Source organism: Labeo rohita, chromosome 5, assembly GCF_022985175.1.
Source record: "Labeo rohita strain BAU-BD-2019 chromosome 5, IGBB_LRoh.1.0, whole genome shotgun sequence".
Taxonomy (NCBI): domain Eukaryota; kingdom Metazoa; phylum Chordata; class Actinopteri; order Cypriniformes; family Cyprinidae; genus Labeo; species Labeo rohita.
The window spans coordinates 13597742-13619529 of record NC_066873.1 but is presented as its reverse complement, the minus strand read 5'-3'; the positions used below and the strand labels follow the sequence as shown (position 1 = coordinate 13619529).

Here is a 21788-nt window from a genome sequence, read left to right as displayed (position 1 = left end):
ACAATTTTTAAATAATTTGACAAAAATTACAGCTTTATTGGAAAGAATATGCAATATCGCATACTGGTCTCATTGTTTATACGTAGGTATTGGTACGTACCATTTATAAGCACAAACTGTACATTTTTGTATGTTTTTATAGATGTTAAATCATACAATTTGGATGTATTTCAGTGTTTAAAATGTAGAAATTGCTACATATTTTTAGCTAAAAAAATGTTAAATATTTAGCAATCTTTTATATCATTATGATAATTATATCAGTGCAGTTTTATCATTTTATCTTTAAGTGATTTAAGAGAATTTTTTATACCCCTTAACCTACCCCCAAACCTAAACCTACCCATTTTATAGCAAATATGAAAAGATATTAAACATAATTGACTGAAATATGCAGGGGAATTACCATTTTAGTAAGAATTAGTGTTGTCAAATGATTAATCGTGATTAATCGCATCCAAAATAAAAGTTTTTGTTTACTTAGTGTGTACTCTGTATATTTGTTATGTATGTTAAAAATAAATACCATGTGTGTGTATATGTGTGTATTTATATGTACATAATAAATATACACAGTACACACACAAATATTATGTAATCAATAACTTTTATTTTTAATGTGATTAATCATAATTAATCGTTTGATAGCACTAGCAACAATATAGCATTAAAAATATTTTTTATAGTCGCTATTTCCACTCCTACATCTAAACCTTGCCATAACTAATTCTGTACGTTACAAAGAAAAATATGACAGACAGTTAAGTGCAATCACAATAATTTATGTATTGCAAAGTAATGGTTAAACGATTGCAGAAATGTTATATTAAGAGTTTAAAGTGTAGTCTTGTTTAACATTATGTATACTTTGAAAGGAGTTGGAAGCATAAATAACAGAACAGAATGAAATGTTACCCTTTCAAATTAATGAGTAAGCAATTTAATAATGCAACTGAAAGCACAATGCCATTAATATGAAAACCGAATACAATAATAATAAAATTAATGCCACGATTTCAGTATTCATAAGGATTCATTGTCAAGTCTGTAAAGTTGGTCTTACATAAATAATTTACATTTTAGGTGTCGTCAGTATATCAGTATTGTACGTGACAACAGTATTGTGTATATCAGTATTTTAATACGTGAATGTGTGATTGGAAAATCAGAATGGGTGATCAGAAAAAAGGCATTATTTGCAAATTTTTAAGTCATAATATGTAAATTTAAATAGTCGCCAGTGGCGCCCTCAGCAAAAACTTCACTCCCAAATTAATATTTTAGTCCGGTCTGAAGCCCTGCAGTTATTAATGTGGCTTGAGAAAGTACTGAAAATACATCAGTATTGTATGTTTAGATTCTGTAAATATGTCAGTATTGTATGTTTTAGTGTTTGTTAAAACATAAGTAAATGTATGTTTTGCAGAACCACATTTTACGTAAAATACATACAAATTATCATGAAATCACATTGAATATAAATATTTTTCTTAGTCATATTATCCTTGAGCATGTATGTATATATTTATTGATTTTTATAGATTTTTATGCTTTAAAGAGTTTTAGTTATTTTAGTACATAACGTAATTGGAAATGAAAAGATGTTGTTATTATCAAATAATAACCCTGCCTGAGGCATAGTCATAATTTGTATTGAAATTCTAAATTATATTATGTTTATTTCACTCTCATTTTAGATTGTCATACTGTAGTTTAAAGATGTAACAGTGCTTGCTATTTAACATTTGAAAGTGATTGAAAAACAAGAACAAAATACAATTCATACATAAAACACATTTGAAAAGTAGCAAAAATAAATGATGATAGCAGAAATCTGTTTCAAAAAAATCATAAAAGTAGTTAGAAAAAATTCATGAACCTAGTCAAAAGCAGCAGTTTGCAAATCTCAATATTCAATCTAATTCCATAATTCTGACTGTGGATATGGTGCACACATGGCATTTAGAGGAGCACAGAAGCTGGAGGGAAGCTATCAGTCCTGGAGTTATATCAGCTTTAATCAGCTCCTGAGGTCTCGCTGAGCTCTTTATCTCTCTGGCACAGTCACAATGAAATATTATCTCATTTCTGACATCCCACTGTTAAACTGCACCTATCAATTCTGTTTTAACTTCAGTCAAAAGGAAGAGATCAAGAAAATTAACATTATCTGCAATACAAATCACTAATCTGTATCAAAAACAATATCATTTTTCATTGTGTATTCTTGCTCTTTTTGCTTGGAGAATCTGGGAACAGTTACTCTTGATCTTTTAACAAAAGCAATGTGACAAAGGCTTTTTTCAGAAGACTCTTCAGTGAGTGAGGTTTAGATTGGCCTTTTCACAGGACATTGATGGTCTGTGAGAATGAAATGAAATGCACATGCCTCCCTCCAAAACAGCTTGTTGGGCTCAGATTGGCAGACACACAGTATAAGCTCCAGTTCTCAGGGCATCAGGCCAGACATCCAGTCCCACCGGTGATTGTGCAATAGTGTGTCTGAGTGTGTGTGTGTTTGAAACCTAAAAGTGGGACAGCCTGCGATCTTACTGGAGGGATACACTGAGAGAGAATGACAGGATATCTTCTGTCCCGATTTAAAGCAGAAAGAGAATAAAGAAGTCTGTAGAGATGATGGTCTATTGTCAGGCATAGAGGGAGAAGCTTATAATCTACAGCACACTTCAAATCAGCAGACATGAATCTTTTATTTGTGGCTGATGGAAGTCATTCGTTATACTCAAACCTTAGGTTGGTGATTAGTTTAATATAATGCAAGTATTATTTCAAATACTTCAGTTAATTGAATTCCAGACTTTTAGAGGTAAAATGTAAATGTAAATATAGTGTACAATAATTTTTTTTTAATTAAAACAATTGTACACACATCAATGTTATTTTAGCATTGTTGATATATTTTAGATTTAATTTATTATTATTATTTTTGAGCTTTTTATTACGTTTGTTTGTTTGTTTGTTTGTTTGTTTTAAATTTGCATGTTTTGTACTTTTACAAAAATAATTTTGACAGTACATTTTGCAATTCATTTTGCTTTTCTGAGAGTATAGTAATTTTAGTAATTAAGTAAATGTAAATGAGAAATGTCTTGCCATCTATCTAAAATAAAAAATGTTTTAGGTTTTTATATTTAAAATGTAGGTTAATTTAATCGTGAATGGTAATTTTAATTCTTATTATATATAATCTAATTTTCTCTTGTTATTTTATTTTAATATTCCCAAATATCCATTCTGATACATGTACCCCAGTTTAAAAATCTCCAGTTTAGTCTTATCTTATAAAAATTTCAGTCAGTCATACTAGACCATATTTAAAATCAGTCATTCATTCAGAGTTCAAAGCATGTAATGTCTGTGATCTATTCAGACACGTTGCCACTGTATGTTCACTGTATGGCCCCTGGACTCCTGGAGCAGTTCTCTCCGTACCAGCGGTTCATATCTGTCCATCTCTGTGCAAACACGTGTAGCCGAGTGTGTCAGATAGCGCTGGCTCAATCTCACAGGTGGCTTATAGAGAGCGAGCTTTCTCCCTGCGCTACAGAGACGCTTATCTGATTGTCTCATTCACTCTAGTCTTGTAGAGGAAACTGATAACATTTGAGTTTCAGGGACCAGCTTCCCATGCCCTGAAATCACACAGACACTGGAGCTGTGCTCTGACTGTAGCCTTTACATTAGCACTGCTAGCATGAGTTGCAGGTTTCTGCAAATGATATGAAGAAAATGTTTCATTTAGCATGCCAACAACACAAGGACAGCAGATGCTTGGCCTGATATCTGACACAGTCAACTAGAGATTTAAACAGGTGCATCACCTTGGGTTCTGCTGCTTATATTAGCTCAACTAAAACAATCCGTTCTAACTTCAAAAATTTGCAGCAGCTTCCTGGATCAACATCCTTGGTGGTACCAAGACAGTATTCCTATCAGCCAATCAGATTTTAGGGTTACGCTTGTATTTGGGCAGAGTATTTAAAGGGATAGTTTACCCAAAAATGAAAATTCTGTTATTGATTACTCACCCTTATGTCTTTCCAATTTAGTTACAATTAGTTACTAGTTACTTCTCACAAATAGTAACTAAGTTAGTAATGGGTCCATGAGCTGCTGGGTTCATCAATATTAATCACATTGTCTGCGTTCGCTTGAACTGATCTGCTGAAATCAAAACAGGGGCGATAATAGGTGAGCGCCAGCCAATGAGATTGCCGTTTGCGTATTTGTTCTGCCTGCTACCGGAGAAACCGGCAGTTCTTAAAAGCTGAAGAATTCCAAGGGAACTGTATTATTTTAAGAGGAAAATACAACGAAGCATATCGTTTACATGTAGCGGGTCAATTCTGCATGGTATATAAGACTCTCTCGCTGTATCTTTCTTTGCGTGTGTGTGAGACAAAGCGACGGTGAGTTGTGTGCCTTCACACTACAGTTTACTGTTTGTCAAATACAGGTACGCTGCGCATCCATTCATATGAACTGAAAAATTAAACTTAACGCCGTTAGTAACAGCGTCTATTTATAACGCCGTTATTCCATCACTGCCTCTAAGACCTTTGTTTATCTTTGGAGCGCAAATGTAGATATTTTTGATGAAATCTGGCAGTTTTCAGACATGGAAGAGAAGAAATTGTTGAATAAAGTCATTATCTTTGTTTCCTTTGCACACAAAAAAGTATTCTCGTAGCTTGTTGAACCACTGATGTCACATGGACTATTTTATCAAAGTCCTTTCTGGGCCTTGAACATGTCAGTTGCGTTACTGTCTGTGAAGGGTCAGAAAGCTCTCGGATTTCATCTAAAATATCTTAATTTGTGTTTTGAAGATGACCAAAGGTCTTATGGATTTGGTCTTTAACTCGTCCTACACAGTTTTGGCTATAGACGTGAATTGTGCGGCTTGTTGAGGAGCGATATGACCACTTAAGCAGCTGAACCTATTGTATGATTTTCACCCAGCAGACAATAAAAATCCCATATCAAAACTCAGAACACCTTAGTAGCTGCCTAGCAACCATGCAGAGCATACAGAAATGTTTTGCACCACTCACTTTTACTTTACTACAGAAATAAATACCTAAATAAATGCATTATTTTACATTCAGTTAGATTAAGTATGTTTTACTGGCATAACAAAAAAATGTATTACTCTTTGTTTGACAACAGTCTTGTTCAAGAACCAGCAAATCACTGATGCAGAGTCCAAACTAAATTTCAAATCAGATTAAAATAAATAAATAAAATGAAATAAATAATTTAATTATCAAACATGTATTGTATGTAACATTTTTGGGCATTTCCTTGATAATTTAAGGGGATAGTTCACCCAAAAATGAAAGTTATGTCATCATTTACTCAACCTCATGTCGTCCCAAACCTGAATTGTTTTCTTTCTTCTGCTAAAGATACTTTATACTTTATTGTATGGGGAAAAAACATATCAAAATATCTTATTTTATGTTTGACAGAAGAAAGAAAGTCATACAGCTAGGGTGATTAAATCATGGCAGAATTTTCATTTTTGGTTGAACTGTCCCTTTAAATTACTTAAAAAAAGGTATGTGATACTGTTATGTACTTTTAAAGGGGTCATCGGATGTCCATTTTCCACAAGTTGATATGATTCGTTAGGGTCTTTATGAGAAGTCTATAACATACTTACTAACATACATACATGATTAAAATTTCTCAGTGGTAGTGTAAAAAACACCCTTTTTACCTTGTCAAAATCAGCCCTTGTCACAGCAAGCTGTTTTGTCGCATGGTCTTTTAAATGCTAATGAGCTCTGCTCACCCCGCCCCTCTCTTCTGTGGGGTGATGAGCAGTACCACTGCAAAAAATGCTTTTCTTACTTAGATTTTTTGTCTTGTTTCCAGCCAAAATATCTAAAAATTCTAAAATCAAGAAGGATTTTCTAGACAAGCAAAAATTATTGTCCTGTTTTCAGAAAAAACAAGTCAATTTTTGCTTGAAACAAGCAAAATTATCTGCCAATGGGGAAGCAAAATAATCTTGTTTTCTGCTTAAAATAAGATTATTTTGCTTACCCCATTGGCAGATTATTTTGTTTGTTCTAAGCAAAAACTCACTTAAATTTGATGTCTTTTTTCTGAAAACAAGACAATAATTTTTGCTTGTACAGAAAATCCTTCTTGATTTAAGAATTTTTAGACATTTTGGCTGGAAACAAGATAAAGAATCTAAGTAAGAAAAGCATTTTGTTGCAGTATGTTTACTTTAGCCACATTTAGCCGTTTAGCCGCAAAACTGTGAACTAGCACATTATTATAAAAGGCAATTTGCAAAGATGCATAAAAAACCCTTATACTCACTTCTGCTGTAGGTGAAGCTGGTTCACAAATGATTTGCACGAACATAGTCACATTTATGTAGATCGGGGGCGCGTTCTCTTCAAAAATGAAAGTAACGTCTAAGTCAAGTCTACAATAAAATTTTTGACATCTATCATCTGAGAGTCCCAGACTCAAGTCACCATCTCTGCCAACAAAAGTTGTAAAATCATGGGAATCAGTGTGGGAACTTGGCGTCTATTGAGATGTTGATTGCTATTAGTCACTCACATATGAAATTTCTCAGTGATACTAAATTAAATGAAAGCAGGAAGATTTATATCAAGCATCCAGTTGAACTTGTTCACAAAACATTTTTATGCTGACCACTTTGTCACATACGTGATGTACAGCCTCTGTCTGTCAGTTTTAGATAAAAGCTTGTTTAAAAATGAATTCTCTCTGGAACTGAGATTGAAACATCATGGTGGTCGTTTCAAAAGAAAACCCAGAGGGGGAATGAGGATCATGAATATTTTAGATATCTCAGTGGCTGTCTCTAGTTTATACCACCAGACAAAAAATGCAAATGCTGATCCATAGAGATCATCAGATCATTTTTCATTTTCTTCTCTGAACAGGATGAGAAGCGTTGTAAATCGCAGGTCCTGTTTATCTGTTTTTAATTTCAGAGCACGTCATCACATTTTTGTCATTTGTCATGAAATAATTTGAAAGAATTCGAAAGTTTTTGTGTCTCACCTAGGCTTAAACCTGTCGAGGACATCCGGGATGTTTAGTTTCAAAATATTTATCCTGTCTTTGTTCAAGGTTTCATTAAAAGTGACAGCCGGAGATGAATCATGTACATTAGTTATTATGTTTTCTGCTTGTTTTGCATTACTCACCACCATGAACAACTGCATTTTTCCTTTAGTGCTGATTATCTGGGGATTTTGAAACGGTCGTATGAATCTTTAGTCCAGACTGCTACAGTATGTCACCAAATTAGCAAGGTAATTAATTCTCAGTGCATTGGATACGTGCGTATGACTATATGAAAGCATATGTGAGTGTTTATGTGTGAGAGTGAGAAACAGAGAGACAGTGTGTGTGAGTGAGCATGTAATGCATATTATGTCGACTAAATGTCCCTCCTGGACCTGATGACCACACGCACTGTGTGGTACGAGCCTGTGTTTGTGTAGATCTGTGAAGATCTGTGAAGGAAGACGAAACAGAGAGAAGAAATAAGGTGCTCAGGAAGCGTCAGACTAAACACATTAGCGAGGGTTTGATTTAAACACTGTGCTGATTGAATGTAGGAAGCCACGAAACCACTCTCTTCCTCTATATTCAAATGACTCTGTAGCACTGCCAAGCTCAGAGTGAATTGAAAACAGACTCATCTGGGTTGTTTACGACTGATTCACCCCGCTTTTTGCTCAAGTGCCTTGTTTTGTACCTGTTTGAAAAGATCAGTCCGTAATCATCTGCAGAGTTACCGTGTCTTGACCTCATCAACAGTACTGAGTCAATAATTACTCATCACCGTGCATTTTTATATTAATAGGTCTTTTATGTAGGAAAAAGGGATTTAAACAAAGGCATAACCCTTACACTGGCAGATGCCGAGCAGATGATAAAACAGGTGAATAAATCCCATATAGGCTTGCATTTAAGAAGGGACCAAGAAGTCATAGAGACATTTCGCAACCAGATTTAGCAACCACTACAGCAATGCATACTGCATAGCAAGACATTGAAAAACACTCCAAACAACCTGGAAATAACCAACAACACCCTTCATTGCAGTGGTGAGTTATATATGACAAACACATTTCTAACCAACTAACATTTCTTAAGAAAATATCAAGATGTATTCACTCATACTCTTTCAGCTTCAGTTCCGTTCAGTTTGATGTATGCACAAAAAAAGCAAATAGATTACATACAAAATCAATACAAAGACGTGAATAGACGAAGTGAACTGGATGACACAAATGAGCGATATATGCCTCAGTTGTGTCTTCCGTGCAAGTTGAAAAATTTCAGCTTGAGTGGAAAATTCGCATGACACCTCCGTTTGTATCAGAAAATAGAGAAAATTATGTGATGATTTTCGCACAGATGACATCTAAAATAAGAAAATGAGAATATTTGCTTTGCATTTAGTGTGCGCACGCCGTTATATTGGCTTGACACAAAATTTTAAATTTATTTTGGCAATACATTTGCAGCATAGCTCTGCAAAATTAACCATTGGTAGAATAATAGTAGAGATAGAGTAAACATGCAATTTTAACAAATAAAATAAAATAAAATTATTTAATGAAATTTTATTTAAAACATATATAAAATGTAAAGCTTGAATTTGCTTAATAATCAGTCTATTAGCATTTATTATTATAAATAATAAAATAAAGTAATATAGGCAAGGTTTTTATATTGCACATAAATAATACAATATTAATTCAAAATGTTTTACATAAAACTAATTAAAATAATATTAATAATAAAAATAGTAAAAAAAAAAAATAATAATAATATGAATAAATATAATGAAAATTCATAAAAAAATAAAAATTAAATTAAATTAAAACAAATTAGAAGGTTGAACTACCAATAAAAATTCTCACTCTTTCTGCACTGTAAAAAAAACCCTCTAAAATTTACAGTAAAATACTGGCAGCTGTGGTCACAAGAACTTTACTGTAAAAAATACCAAAAATATGGTATTTTAGGTTTTACAGACTTAAGTTAAATTCACTGTAAAAAAAAAAAAAAAAACAACAACAATTTTATTAACTGATATTATGTTAATATAGCAACCTATTGAAGTACTAGTTTACATACACCTTGCAGAATCTGCAAAATGTTAATTATTTTACCAAAATAAGACCGATCATACAAAATGCATGTTATTTTTTATTTAGTACTGACCTGAATTAGATATTTCACATAAAAGATGTTTGCATATAGTCCACAAGAGAAAGTAATAGTTACATTTATAAAAATGACCCTGTTCAAAAGTTGATTCTTAATACTGTGTTGTTCCCTGAATGATCCACAGCTGTGTTTTTTTTTTGTGTTGTTGTTGTTGTTGTTTAGTGTTTTGTTCATGAGTCCCTTGTTTGTCCTGAATGGTTAAACTGATTGCTGTTCTTCAGAAAATTCCTTCAGGTCCCACAAATTCTTTGTTTTTTTTCAGCATTTTTGTGTATTTGAAACCTTTCCAACAATAACTGTATCATTTTGAGATCCATCTTTTTACACTGTGGAAAAAACTGAGAGACTCATATGCAATTATTACAGGAGGTTCAAACGCTCATAGTGTCTCAGAAAGAAAAAAAAATATGCATTAAGAACCAGGGGTGTAAACTTTTAAACAGAATGAAGATGCCTAAATATCTTTCTCTTTTTTTTTTTCATTTAGTACTGGCCTTCAGAAGCCACAGACGATACTTACATGTTTTCCAGAAGACAAAATAAATTCAATTTAACCTGATCTTCAAATTCAAAAGTTTTCACCTTCAGTTTTCTCTTAAAGCATTGTTTTTCCTTCTGGAGCATCAGTGAGCATTTGAACCTTCTGTAATAGTTGCATATGAGTCCCTCAGTTGAAAAGATAGATCTCAAAATCATACAGTCATTGTTGGAAAGGGTTCAAATACACAAAAATGTTAAAAAACCAAAGGATTTGTGGGACCTGAAGGATTTTTCTGAAGAACAGCAGGCAGTTTAACTGTTCAGGACAAACAAGGGACTCATGAACAACTATCACTAAACAAAAAAACACAGCTGTGGATCATTCAGGTAACAACACAGTATTAAGAATCAAGTGTATGTAAACTTTTGAACAGGGTCATTTTTATAAATTCAATTATTATTTTCTCTTGTGGACTATATGTAAACATCTTTTATGTGAAATATCTTTTTCAGGTCAGAACTAAATAAAAAATAGCGTGCATTTTGTATTAAAATAAGAAGAAACCGTTATTTTAACAAAAAAACATCAAATGTGAAACATCAAATTATTCACTGTAAATTATACAATTACTTGTTCTTTTTCACTTCCAAAAAACCTGTAAATGTAATTACAGTTATTCACTGTATATAGTACGAAAACGTACTGTTAACCAATTACCAGGTTTTTACTGGACCATTTTTACTGTCTTTTACTGTCAAAATCAATCCTTTTTTACAGTGTTTGCTTGAATAAAATTCAATATCATTGTGAGTTCTGATCTTGCCATTTGTGAGTCCACGCGGTTCAGAAGTGTGTTGTGATGAAGTCAACGCTCTGCTCTGCCTTCACATCATCCCTCATCCTCTGACTAATCAGGCCTGTGCGCCGCTTCTTGCTGCCTCATTAGCGAACTGTAACGATGTTTTGCTCAAATACATTTTGCTTAGGCTGGCGGTATATCCATATCCCCTAGTCTGTTTATCTCCCACCCTTGATTTACATTTCAGTGAGTAGGTGTTTGTGGCGATTGTGTAAACATTTTATGTGGCAGTATTTATACAGCGGTCGAGTCAAGATTGTTGTGTTTACATGATAAGACCAAATCATTTTCTTAATTGACACAGAGCGTCTACTGCTTGTCTATATTAAAATAAAACAGAGCCAAAACTCAGGGCTGAGACAGTAATGACATTATCTGTGTATTCAAGGGTTTCGCTTTGAAACTGGATATATTATACTACTTGTGTGTGAAACGGGAGTCTTGCAATACACTGTTGTAATTATTTGTGAAATTTAAAAACAGTTTCTGAGAGAATATTGTTTAAAAGTATTTTGTAGACCAGTCATACTTATGCTGTAGTTTTCAGACGATGGATTTGAGCTGCAAGCCTTGCTGTCAGCATGTGGTCATCCTAGGGAGAAAACCACAATTCTCTGCTCCTCAGAATAGCACCGGTTCTCATTCAGAATTAGTTTTGTGGTGTGTATGTGAGAGAGAGGGGGGAATACACTTTGAGCTGTCTAATGATCTTCCTACACACCTTGTTTATGATCTGAAATGTTCTTCCAGTGCTCTGGGAATGTGTACATCGGTGTGTGTTGATGTTCGTAGCCTATGTGAATGTACTGTACGTGCCTGTATGTGCCTGTGCCCACAAGTTGTGTAGTGCTGTGGGCTGTTATATGTTGGCAGAGGAGCAGGTGTGTTCATGTGTGTGGTGTGTCATCAGAGACACACATTAGCAGCCGTCATTTGTTGCAGACTCATACTCTGTCATGTAGATGGGGTGGGAAACCAGATCAAAACCCACTGAAACTGTCCAGCGAGGGCTTTCAGCCAGATCTTTGAAAGGAAACATGAGCGCACGCGAGCTTTCCGCTCGGTTTAGATACGTTTTTGTACTATTCAACATGTCCATTCACCACTTTCGAGTTCTCATGAAGAAATGCTGCTGACAGACTGCAGGGCTGGTTTGGGTTGGAGGAAAGAATTCCTGGCGTAAATCCAACCTGACAAATCTTAAACTTACTCTAGCTGCTCGGATACTCTAGTGGTTTGGTTTCACATTGTTATGTGCATTATAAAAGGGATAGTTCAGCCAAAACTGAAAATGTATGTGTTCTAAACCTGTGTGACTTTATTTCTTCTGTGAAACATAAATGAAGATATATCTCAGTGTTTTTGGGGGTCTTTTGACCAGATCATGGAAGTCAATGGTGACCAAAATTGTTTGGCTTCCAATATTCTTTAAAAAATATCTTTTTTGTGTAGAAAAAAAACAAGAAAGAAAGTTATACAGCAGGTTTGGAAATACATGAGGATCATAAATGATGACAGAAATATCATTTTTGGATAAACTATCCTTTTAAATCTTTCCTAGGAGTAATTTTATATCATAGAAACAGAATTAGTCCTTTGATAATTCAGCGAAATATATATTTATATTTTTTTATATTCAAAACAAACAAAGTCTATCATAAATTTGAAAACAGCTTTATTATTTTACATTTGAGTGAAAAACAAGAAAAAAAAAACAGTTCAACTAATGTGCAAGTGCTGTCAAACAATTAATCGAATCCAAAATAAAAGATTTGTTTCAAAATATATGTGTATATACTGTGTATATTTCTTATGTACAGTGGGTACGGAAAGTATTCAGACCCCCTTAAATTTTTCGCTCTTTGTTATATTGCAGCCATTTGCTAAAATCATTTAAGTTCATTTTTTTTCCTCATTAATGTACACACAGCACCCCATATTGACAGAAAAAACACAGAATTGTTGACATTTTTGCAGATTTATTAAAAAAGAAAAACTGAAATATCACATGGTCCTAAGTATTCAGACCCTTTGCTGTGACACTCATATACTGAACTCAGATGCTGTCCATTTCTTCTGATCATCCTTGAGATGGTTCTGCACCTTCATTTGAGTCCAGCTGTGTTTGATTATACTGACTGGACTTGATTAGGAAAGCCACACACCTGTCTATATAAGACCTTACAGCTCACAGTGCATGTCAGAGCAAATGAGAATCATGAGGTCAAAGGAACTGCCTGAAGAGCTCAGAGACAGAATTGTGGCAAGGCACAGATCTGGCCAAGGTTACAAAAAAAAAAAAAAAAAATCTGCTGCACTTAAGGTTCCTAAGAGCACAGTGGCCTCCATAATCCTTAAATGGAAGACGTTTGGGACGACCAGAACCCTTCCTAGAGCTGGCCGTCCGGCCAAACTGAGCTATCGGGGGAGAAGAGCCTTGGTGAGAGAGGTAAAGAAGAACCCAAAGATCACTGTGGCTGAGTTCCAGAGATGCAGTCGGGAGATGGGAGAAAGTTGTAGAAAGTCAACCATCACTGCAGCCCTCCACCAGTCGGGGCTTTATGGCTTTGTGGCCCGACGGAAGCCTCTCCTCAGTGCAAGACACATGAAAGCCCACCTGAAGGACTCCAAGATGGTGAGAAATAAGATGCTCTGGTCTGATGAGACCAAGATAGAACTTTTTGGCCTTAATTCTAAGCGGTATGTGTGGAGAAAACCAGGCACTGCTCATCACCTGTCCAATACAGTCCCAACAGTGAAGCATGGTGGTGGCAGCATCATGCTGTGGGGGTGTTTTTCAGCTGCAGGGACAGGACGACTGGTTGCAATCGAGGGAAAGATGAATGCGGCCAAGTACAGGGATATCCTGGACGAAAACCTTCTCCAGAGTGCTCAGGACCTCAGACTGGGCCGAAGGTTTACCTTCCAACAAGACAATGACCCTAAGCACACAGCTAAAATAACGAAGGAGTGGCTTCACAACAACTCCGTGACTGTTCTTGAATAGCCCTGACTTAAACCCAATTAAGCATCTCTGGAGAGACCTAAAAATGGCTGTCCACCAACGTTTACCATCCAACCTGACAGAACTGGAGAGGATCTGCAAGGAGGAATGGCAGAGGATCCCCAAATCCAGGTGTGAAAAACTTGTTGCATCTTTCCCAAAAAGACTCATGGCTGTATTAGATCAAAAGGGTGCTTCTACTAAATACTGAGCAAAGCGTCTGAATACTTAGGACCATGTGATATTTCAGTTTTTCTTTTTTAATAAATCTGCAAAAATGTCAACAATTCTGTGTTTTTCTGTCAATATGGGGTGCTGTGTGTACATTAATGAGGAAAAAAAATGAACTTAATTGATTTTAGCAAATGGCTGCAATATAACAAAGAGTGAAAAATTTAAGGGGGTCTGAATACTTTCCGTACCCACTGTATATATAAATGCACACATATACGGTATATATTTTGAGTATATATTTACATGTATTTGGGTCAAAGACATCCAAAGAAATTTACAAAAGTGATTTTATGTCCACAAAAAGCACATTTTAAGGTTTTTAAATGAGTTTTTGGAGAAGAAAATGTCCAAATTTGGTTGGAATAATGTTACATTGTCATTCAGTGTAACACAATGTTTATGTAAACAACATGCTTATTCTGACAAGTACATATTAAAATATATAAAAGTATAAGGGAGCATATTAAAGCATATTAAATTGTATTGTGTTTTAAATGAGTAAGAAAGTCTTACTGACAACTAACTAATTAGTATTTAGGGTGAAAGCAATTCATCTTTTATTATGCCATAAATTGATTTTTGTTGTAAATATGCCTGACAAGATTGTTACACTTAATGACATTTTAGTGGGTGTCTTCTGTAAATGAGTGAAACAGGTATGATTTTTTTTTTTTTTTTGCTCAGAAAAACAAAACAAAAAAATTAAAAATGCAATTAAATTGAAAAGAAAACTTTTTATATATATATAAAGAAAAACAACAAGAACTATTTAAAGCAGTATTACACTTTTTATGCTTAAACCCTTTTTCATCTTTGACTTATTTACATGTATATATTTCTGTTCATATCATTGATATTATATATAAATATTTTTAATATATAAATATAAAATTTTTCTTAAATATATAGATGCACATGTGTGTATTAATCACGATTAAAGGAGAGGTCCACTTCCAGAACAACAATTTACAAATAATTTACTCAGCCCCTTGTCATCCAACATGTTCATGTCTTTCTGTCTTCAGTTGTAAAGAAATTATGTTTTTTGAGGAAAACATTTCAGCATTTTTCTCCATATAATGGACTTCACTGGTGTCCCGATTTTGAACTTTCAAAATGTAGTTTAAATGCAGTTTCAAAGGGCTCTAAACGATCCCAGCCAAGGAAGAAGGGTCTTATCTAGCAAAACGATCAGTCATTTTTTTTCGAAAAATAAAAATTTGTATACTTTTTAAGCACAAAAGCTTGTGAAGCACAGGCTCTGGGATGCGCGTCCCCAATGCTACGAATTAGTGATGGGTCGTTCTTGAACGATTCGTTCATTTTGAACGTTATATTAGGTTCTGTACTGGAATTAGTTCACCTGTTTCGAGTCTTCGGGTTTTTCGAGTCATATGCTGAACGAGACTCAAAGGTCCGAGTCGGTAAAATGATCCGAACTTCCCATCACTACTACGAATCACCACTATTCAGTCCTAACATGGATTTTCTATAAACTTAAAGGGATAGTTGACCCAAAAATGAAAATTCTGTCATTAATTGCTCATCTTCATGTTGTTTCTAACCCGTAAAATCTTCGTTCATCTTCAGAGACTGACAAGAGAAGAAATTGTTGAATAAAGTAATTATTTTTGTTTTCTTTGTGCACAAAAATGATTCTCGTAGCTTCAACATTACGGTTAAACCACTGATGTCACATGGACTATTTCAACGATGTCCTTATTACATTTCTGGGTCTTAAACGTGGTAGTTGTGTTGCTGTCTATGCAGGGTCAGAAAGCTGTCAGATTTCATCAAAAATATCTTAATTTGCGTTTTTAAGATGATCGAAATTCTTACAGGTTATGAGTGAGTAATGACAGAACTTTCATTTTTGGATGAAGTTTTCCTTTAAAGTCACTGTAAACTTGTTTTATATCTCTTGATGTAACAGCTGCACACCATGTTCTAACCAGATGTGAGTCGTGACATGAAAATGTATTTTTCAATTTTTAAAAAAAAAAGAACAGGTAGACCCACCCACAGTAACAATCTCATTGGCTCAATGATCCGCACAGCTGTATATGAAACATAATGTTCTGATCAGCAATCCTTTTGTTTTCTCACACTGTAGTTTCAGTTTTAGAGGAAATAGGTTACTTTTCTCTGAACTTGTTAGAACATGTGATATAAAAGAGCCTGGCTGATTTCAATAGAATAACTTGATTGTTGTTTTCAATAGACAGGAATAAAAATCATATTACAGACTTTCTTTTTCTGGAGAAGCACGCTGAGTGACTAATGGCCTTCAGAAAGTTTCACAATACAGAGAGTAAGAAAATAAGCCGACGTGACGATGATGTTTCAGTACAATATTTGCTATGACACTTGAACATTGGCCTTTTCCTGAGATGTGTTGCTGCATGTATGGGAAGATTGATATTGTTTTCATTTTTACTCAAGGTCTTGTAGCTGTTGGGGGAAAACAAGGATGAGTAATTAAGTCCTCTGTGTTTTCTCAGCATGTGTTTACCATCTCTGTAAAGAGAAGGCAAGTTGTGGCTGAAGTCCACTGTGTTATTAGAGCAGACAGTGTCAACAAAACAACTGACTGTTCCTATATATGTGCATATGGAAGAGCAAACACACACACACAAACAAAGACAAAGAGCATAACGAGTGTGTACGAGTCCTTACACATCATTTTCATGATTATACTTCTTACTTAAATACATGATAATTATTTGCCTTTGTCAAAGTCTCTAATGCTCACTAAGGCTACATTTATTTGATGAAAAATACAGTAAAAACAGTAATATTATGAAATAAAATGTCATTTATTTCTATTATACAAAGCAAAATTTTCAGCAGCCATTATTCCAGTCTTCAATGTCACGTGATCATTTAGAATTACTATAATATTTTGTGACTAAAGAAACACTTGTTAGTATTAGAGTTGAAAACAGTTGTACTGCTTAATATTTAAAAATATATATATATATTTTTTTGAAGAATATAAAATTCAAAAGAACTATTTATTTAAAATAGAAATTTTTAATCAGTGTAAAAGTTTGATCATTTGATCAATTTAATACTTTTTTACATGGTATTATACAATTTAACATTTTTAATATTAGTATAATATAATGTTTTATCATTTCATTATTTCCATGACATTCTGCGTTGAAAATAACTGTAATATATTTCATTTATTGTATCTATTTATTTTTATTATTTTCTATATTATTTTACAATATAGTCTAATCTAATATAATTAAACTATGTTATTTGTCATATTTATTTATTTATTTATTACACTATCTCTGATATGGAAGCACATTTCCGCCACTGAATTAAAAATAAAAAAAGGTTATTGCGACTTATAAAGTTCATTTTTGAGGAGTGGAAACAGACTGATATGTTCTCAGAATTGCGAGTTTATATCTCACAATTCTGTCTTAACAACTCGCAATTGCATGTTATAAAGTCAGAATTGCGCGGTATAAGCTCGCAATGATTATGAAGTCAGAATTGTGAGTTTATGTATTACAATTCAGACTTTATAACTCGCAATTGCTTATATTATGCAATTCTGAGAAAAAAGTCAGAATTGTGAGTTCATATCTTGAAATTTTGGCTTTATTTCTCAAAATTGTGAGTTTATATCTTGCAGTTCAAGTTTATATTATGCAATTCTGAGAAAAAAAGTTAAAATTGCAAGTTTATATCTCACAATTCTGACTTTATAACTCGAGAAAAAAAGTCAGAAATTGTGAGATAAATAGTTGCAATTACCTTTTTTATTTTTTATTCAGTGGCAGAAATGGGCTTCCATTCTCTGACCCCTTGAATTAAAGGGACTTTAATTGCACAGTTTAAAAAAAAAGGACAACATTTTTGCTGTTTAGATTCAATATGTGGTATTTTTGGACTAGAGTGGAAGTTTGTAGAGCAGAAGAAATGCTTAAAATGTCCATAAAACTCATAAAAAAAATGTGTCCATTTGTGATAAGAGCTTTTAAAATGAACAGGTATTTGTACATTCTGTTCACATTCTTAAACCTTTTTCTACATTATTCATCCAGCATTCATTCAACAATAAACAGCACAAAAACACAATGCCATTGTTTACCTCACAAAGCAAAATATTCCTGAAATTTCCTGTGTGGGTTAACACTTTTTTCCTCTCTTCGTCCTGCAGACTCCTCCGGTCAGCTCTCGTCGTCTCCTCTGAGCTCCTCCGCGGGTCACCGAGGCATCACTAACCACCCTCTCCACCCTCCCCTGCTAAGCCCATCCGCCATGAGCTCCAGCCCGGGTCAGCTGCACTCGCCCATCAGCACCCTCAGCTCACCCATCAACGGCCTACCTTCACCGTTCCCCGTCATCAGCTCGCCCATGGGCCATCCCTCCATGAGCGGCCCGTCCTCCACCGGCATGACCTTCAGACCCAGTCTGAGCCCACAGGTAAGACATCGCTGCATTTACTGTGGACTTATTCAACAGCTTCAGCATGAATTGCTGTGGGCTGTGGCGCAGAGTACTATTGCAGATTCTTTTAGAGGCTCGCAGCGGATCAATATTTTTTTCAGCGTGCGCTCGGGCTGAACTTGAACTGAATTTTCCTGCTGAATTGGCTAAACTTGACCTGAACTCTGCTGGAAATTAAAGATCTATATTAAAGAGTCTGATTGCGCAAATGGGTTTGATTGCATGAGTACATGATGCACAAAATCACACAGAGCGATACAAACATTTATTCATCATTATTTAATCAATCAGACGATTTAGTAGGGTCTTGAGAAATTGCTTTTAATGGGCTTTTGTTGCTACAAAGAGACGTGATCATCTGCTTGTTCGTAGCAAATGTAATTGATTTGGCAATAGTGGCGAAGGCTGTCTGCATAACTCAGAGCTCAAAAAGCTGTGCTAAAATTTATCAGCGGTGAAAAATGCTAGTAATCATAAAGTTTGGACATTCAAGGTCTTTAGAAATGCATAAATAGTTTCACTGCATTTTTCATATGGCGCACACATGCGTACGCAATGTTTACCTCATTAATTTTAGCAATCAGAGTTTAGTGGTGTTTTGAAAAATCACCTCAAATGAGCTTTTCTCGCAGGCTGCAGTCTTCTGCTTATTCACAGAAAATCGAATCAATTCAACATCAGCGCTATCGGCTTTATGATTGGGCTTTATTTAATAACACATAGCTTAAAAGGCTCTGCTGAAGCAGCGTTTCATTGGTGGAAAATGCAGCTACTTGTAAAAATTTTGTGGTGTTATTGGATTTCTGTTAAATCCCTCTCAATATGAGCTGGGTTTTATGAGACATCATACAAGAAATATTACAGTTTCCAAGTGATGTAATTCCACTTTTTTTATTATTATTGTCTACATTTGGTTTCCAGGAAAATAGCTTGGTTAGATCTTTTATATTTAAGCACATATGTAGATAATTGTTTTTTACTTTCTTGGGTACACAGATAAGAAATAAACAGATAAACCCTTAAAGTAGGAATTTGTGCTCAAGTATTTAGAGAAGAACATGTTATTTCTTGTGTACGCTTCAGTGAAATGAAAAATTATTAGAGTAATTTCATGTGGAACTCCTGATCTTGTTTTATGTGACAGTTAGCTGCATCAGTGTTATTTCTTACTAGTTTCGAATAAACTTTAAGCTGGATTTTAGTCATTGAAGAATACATACAGTTGAAGTCAAAAGTTTATATACAACTTGCAGAATCTGCAAAATGTTAATTATTTTACCAAAATAAGAGTGATCATACAAAATGCATGTTATTTTTATTTAGTACTGACCTGAATAAGATATCTCACATAAAAGATGTTTACATATAATCCACAAGAGAAAATAATAGTTGAATTTATAAAAATGACCCCATTCAAAAGTTTACATTCACTTGATTCTTAATACTGTGTTGTTACCTGAATGATCCACAGCAGCTGTTTTTTTTTTTGTTTGTTTGTTTAGTGTTAGTTGTTGATGAGTCCCTCATTTGTCCTGAACACTTAAACTGCCTGCTGTTCTTCAGAAAAATCCTTCAGGTCCCACAAATTGGTTTTTCAGCATTTTTGTGTATTTGAAACCTTTCCAACAATGACTGTATGATTTTGAGATCTATCTTTTCACACTGAGGACACTGAGGGACTCATATGCAACTGTTACAGAAAGTTCAAACGCTCACTGATGCTCCAGAAGGAAACACAATGCATTAAGAGCCAGGGTGTAAACTTTTGAACAGAATGAAGATGTGTACATTTTTCTTCTTTTGCCTAAATGTCATATTTTTTCATTTAGTACTGCCCTTCAGAAGCTACAGAAGATACTTATAGTTTCCCAGAAGACAAAATAAGTCAAATTTACCCATATCTTCAAATTCAAAAAGTTTTCACCCCCAGAAGAGTCAGCTGTATGTAAACTTTTGAACAGGGTCATTTTTATAAATTCAACTATTATTATTATTATTAATTTTTTTTTTTTTTTTGTGGACTATATGTAAACATCTTTTATGTAAAATATTTATTTTTATTTATTTATTTTTTTTGTGTGGTGGTAATAAAAAAATGGTAATGGTGCATGGTAATAATTAAAGCGCGTATATTTATTTAAATTGATTTTTAAATGGGTTTAATATATCATGCAGCCTTTGAACGGTCTAATAATGCATTTCATGGATTCCTGTTCCTGGAATGCACCACTTCCAGTATTTTGCCAGATACTCGACACAGGCAAAATGCTATTAAGGATTTTTTAAAATCAAGTACTCGAATTGAATCTAGGAATTGTGACAGCCTTACTTCACACACTCTCATTAACTACATCAAAATTGTGTTTTTCAGCATAAAAATGTCATTAAAAGTAATAATAAAGTAAATGCTTCAGATGTTACCTTTTGGTTACAATACTAATTAATATTGACGTTTAAAGGTTTAATTTTAGAAGAATTATGAGAATTTGTCACATTGTTCATTTATTTTATTAGTTAAATACTTTTCATAGTAGCATGTTGTCATTTGATGGCAATATTGTGGCAGTGTAAAGAGGAACATATAGGCATGTTTTAAAGAAATGATGATATAATTGACTGAACAAAAATGTTTTGAACACTAATTTTTTTTTTCATTGGACTGAAGATCTAGAAATGCTTTATATGAGTGTGTTTAAAATACAAATGTAATCATTAACATATAGCTTTGAATCTGTAGAGATAAGCGAGATGGATTTGAGTCAGACTTTGGCATAATGTAATCACTGAGTGCCTGCCAGAGTCATTTGAGAATCGGTAAAACCATTTAGTTGGTTTTACTCAAGTCATATCAAATAACAGCCTTTTATAAATTAATTTGAAGACCGCAGGGTTTTATCAGACACCAGATGGTATATGAGAACTGAAATCCCTGCAATATAGTTTAAGATAAACCACACGCTATACTCGTTATGAACATGTTATTGTGAAGGGTTTCATCTGAACATTTTTTTTCCTTCGTATCGCCTCCCTCCCACTACCAGTAGTAAAGTGTTGAGTCGTTACTGTTGTACCCTGAAATGGAAACAAGTTCCCATTAAAAACAAGTTTGGGTTGGCATAAACACAATGGACTTCATTTTTTCTTTCCCCCACCTAGGTTTCATGTCAGACAGCTTTAATTTGGCTACTAAATGGAGAGGGGGGAGTTTCACATTAATGATGTTGCCTTAAGTAATGGCGTATGGGCTTAAGGAGTGGCGTCTTGGAGGTGCCCTGGCCCCCATTCATCCTCATTAGCCCCGTCAGAGTGCTTGATCTCTGACCGCATGGTGTCAAACACGGCCTTAGTGTGCCACATGGGCTTTCTACTTTTTATTGGCATGCTAAATGGGTTCAGAAGAGGCCCAGTTGGGGCCTGGTCAGGGCCCAATCGCACGGGAAATGAGCTGGCTTGTTAAAATCTGCAGCTTAGCCATG

General features: G+C 34.3%; 1 protein-coding gene across 3 annotated transcripts in view; it reads left to right on the top strand.

The window, feature by feature from the left end:
- rxrab (retinoid x receptor, alpha b) overlaps nt 1-21788 on the top strand; it is a 73837-nt gene that overhangs the window by 28157 nt on the left and 23892 nt on the right. For all 3 annotated transcript variants that reach the window (XM_051111320.1, XM_051111318.1, XM_051111319.1), the window contains one exon: nt 18023-18288. In XM_051111320.1, coding sequence (XP_050967277.1) covers nt 18023-18288 — 266 coding nt within the window. The remainder of the gene's footprint in view (nt 1-18022; nt 18289-21788) is intronic.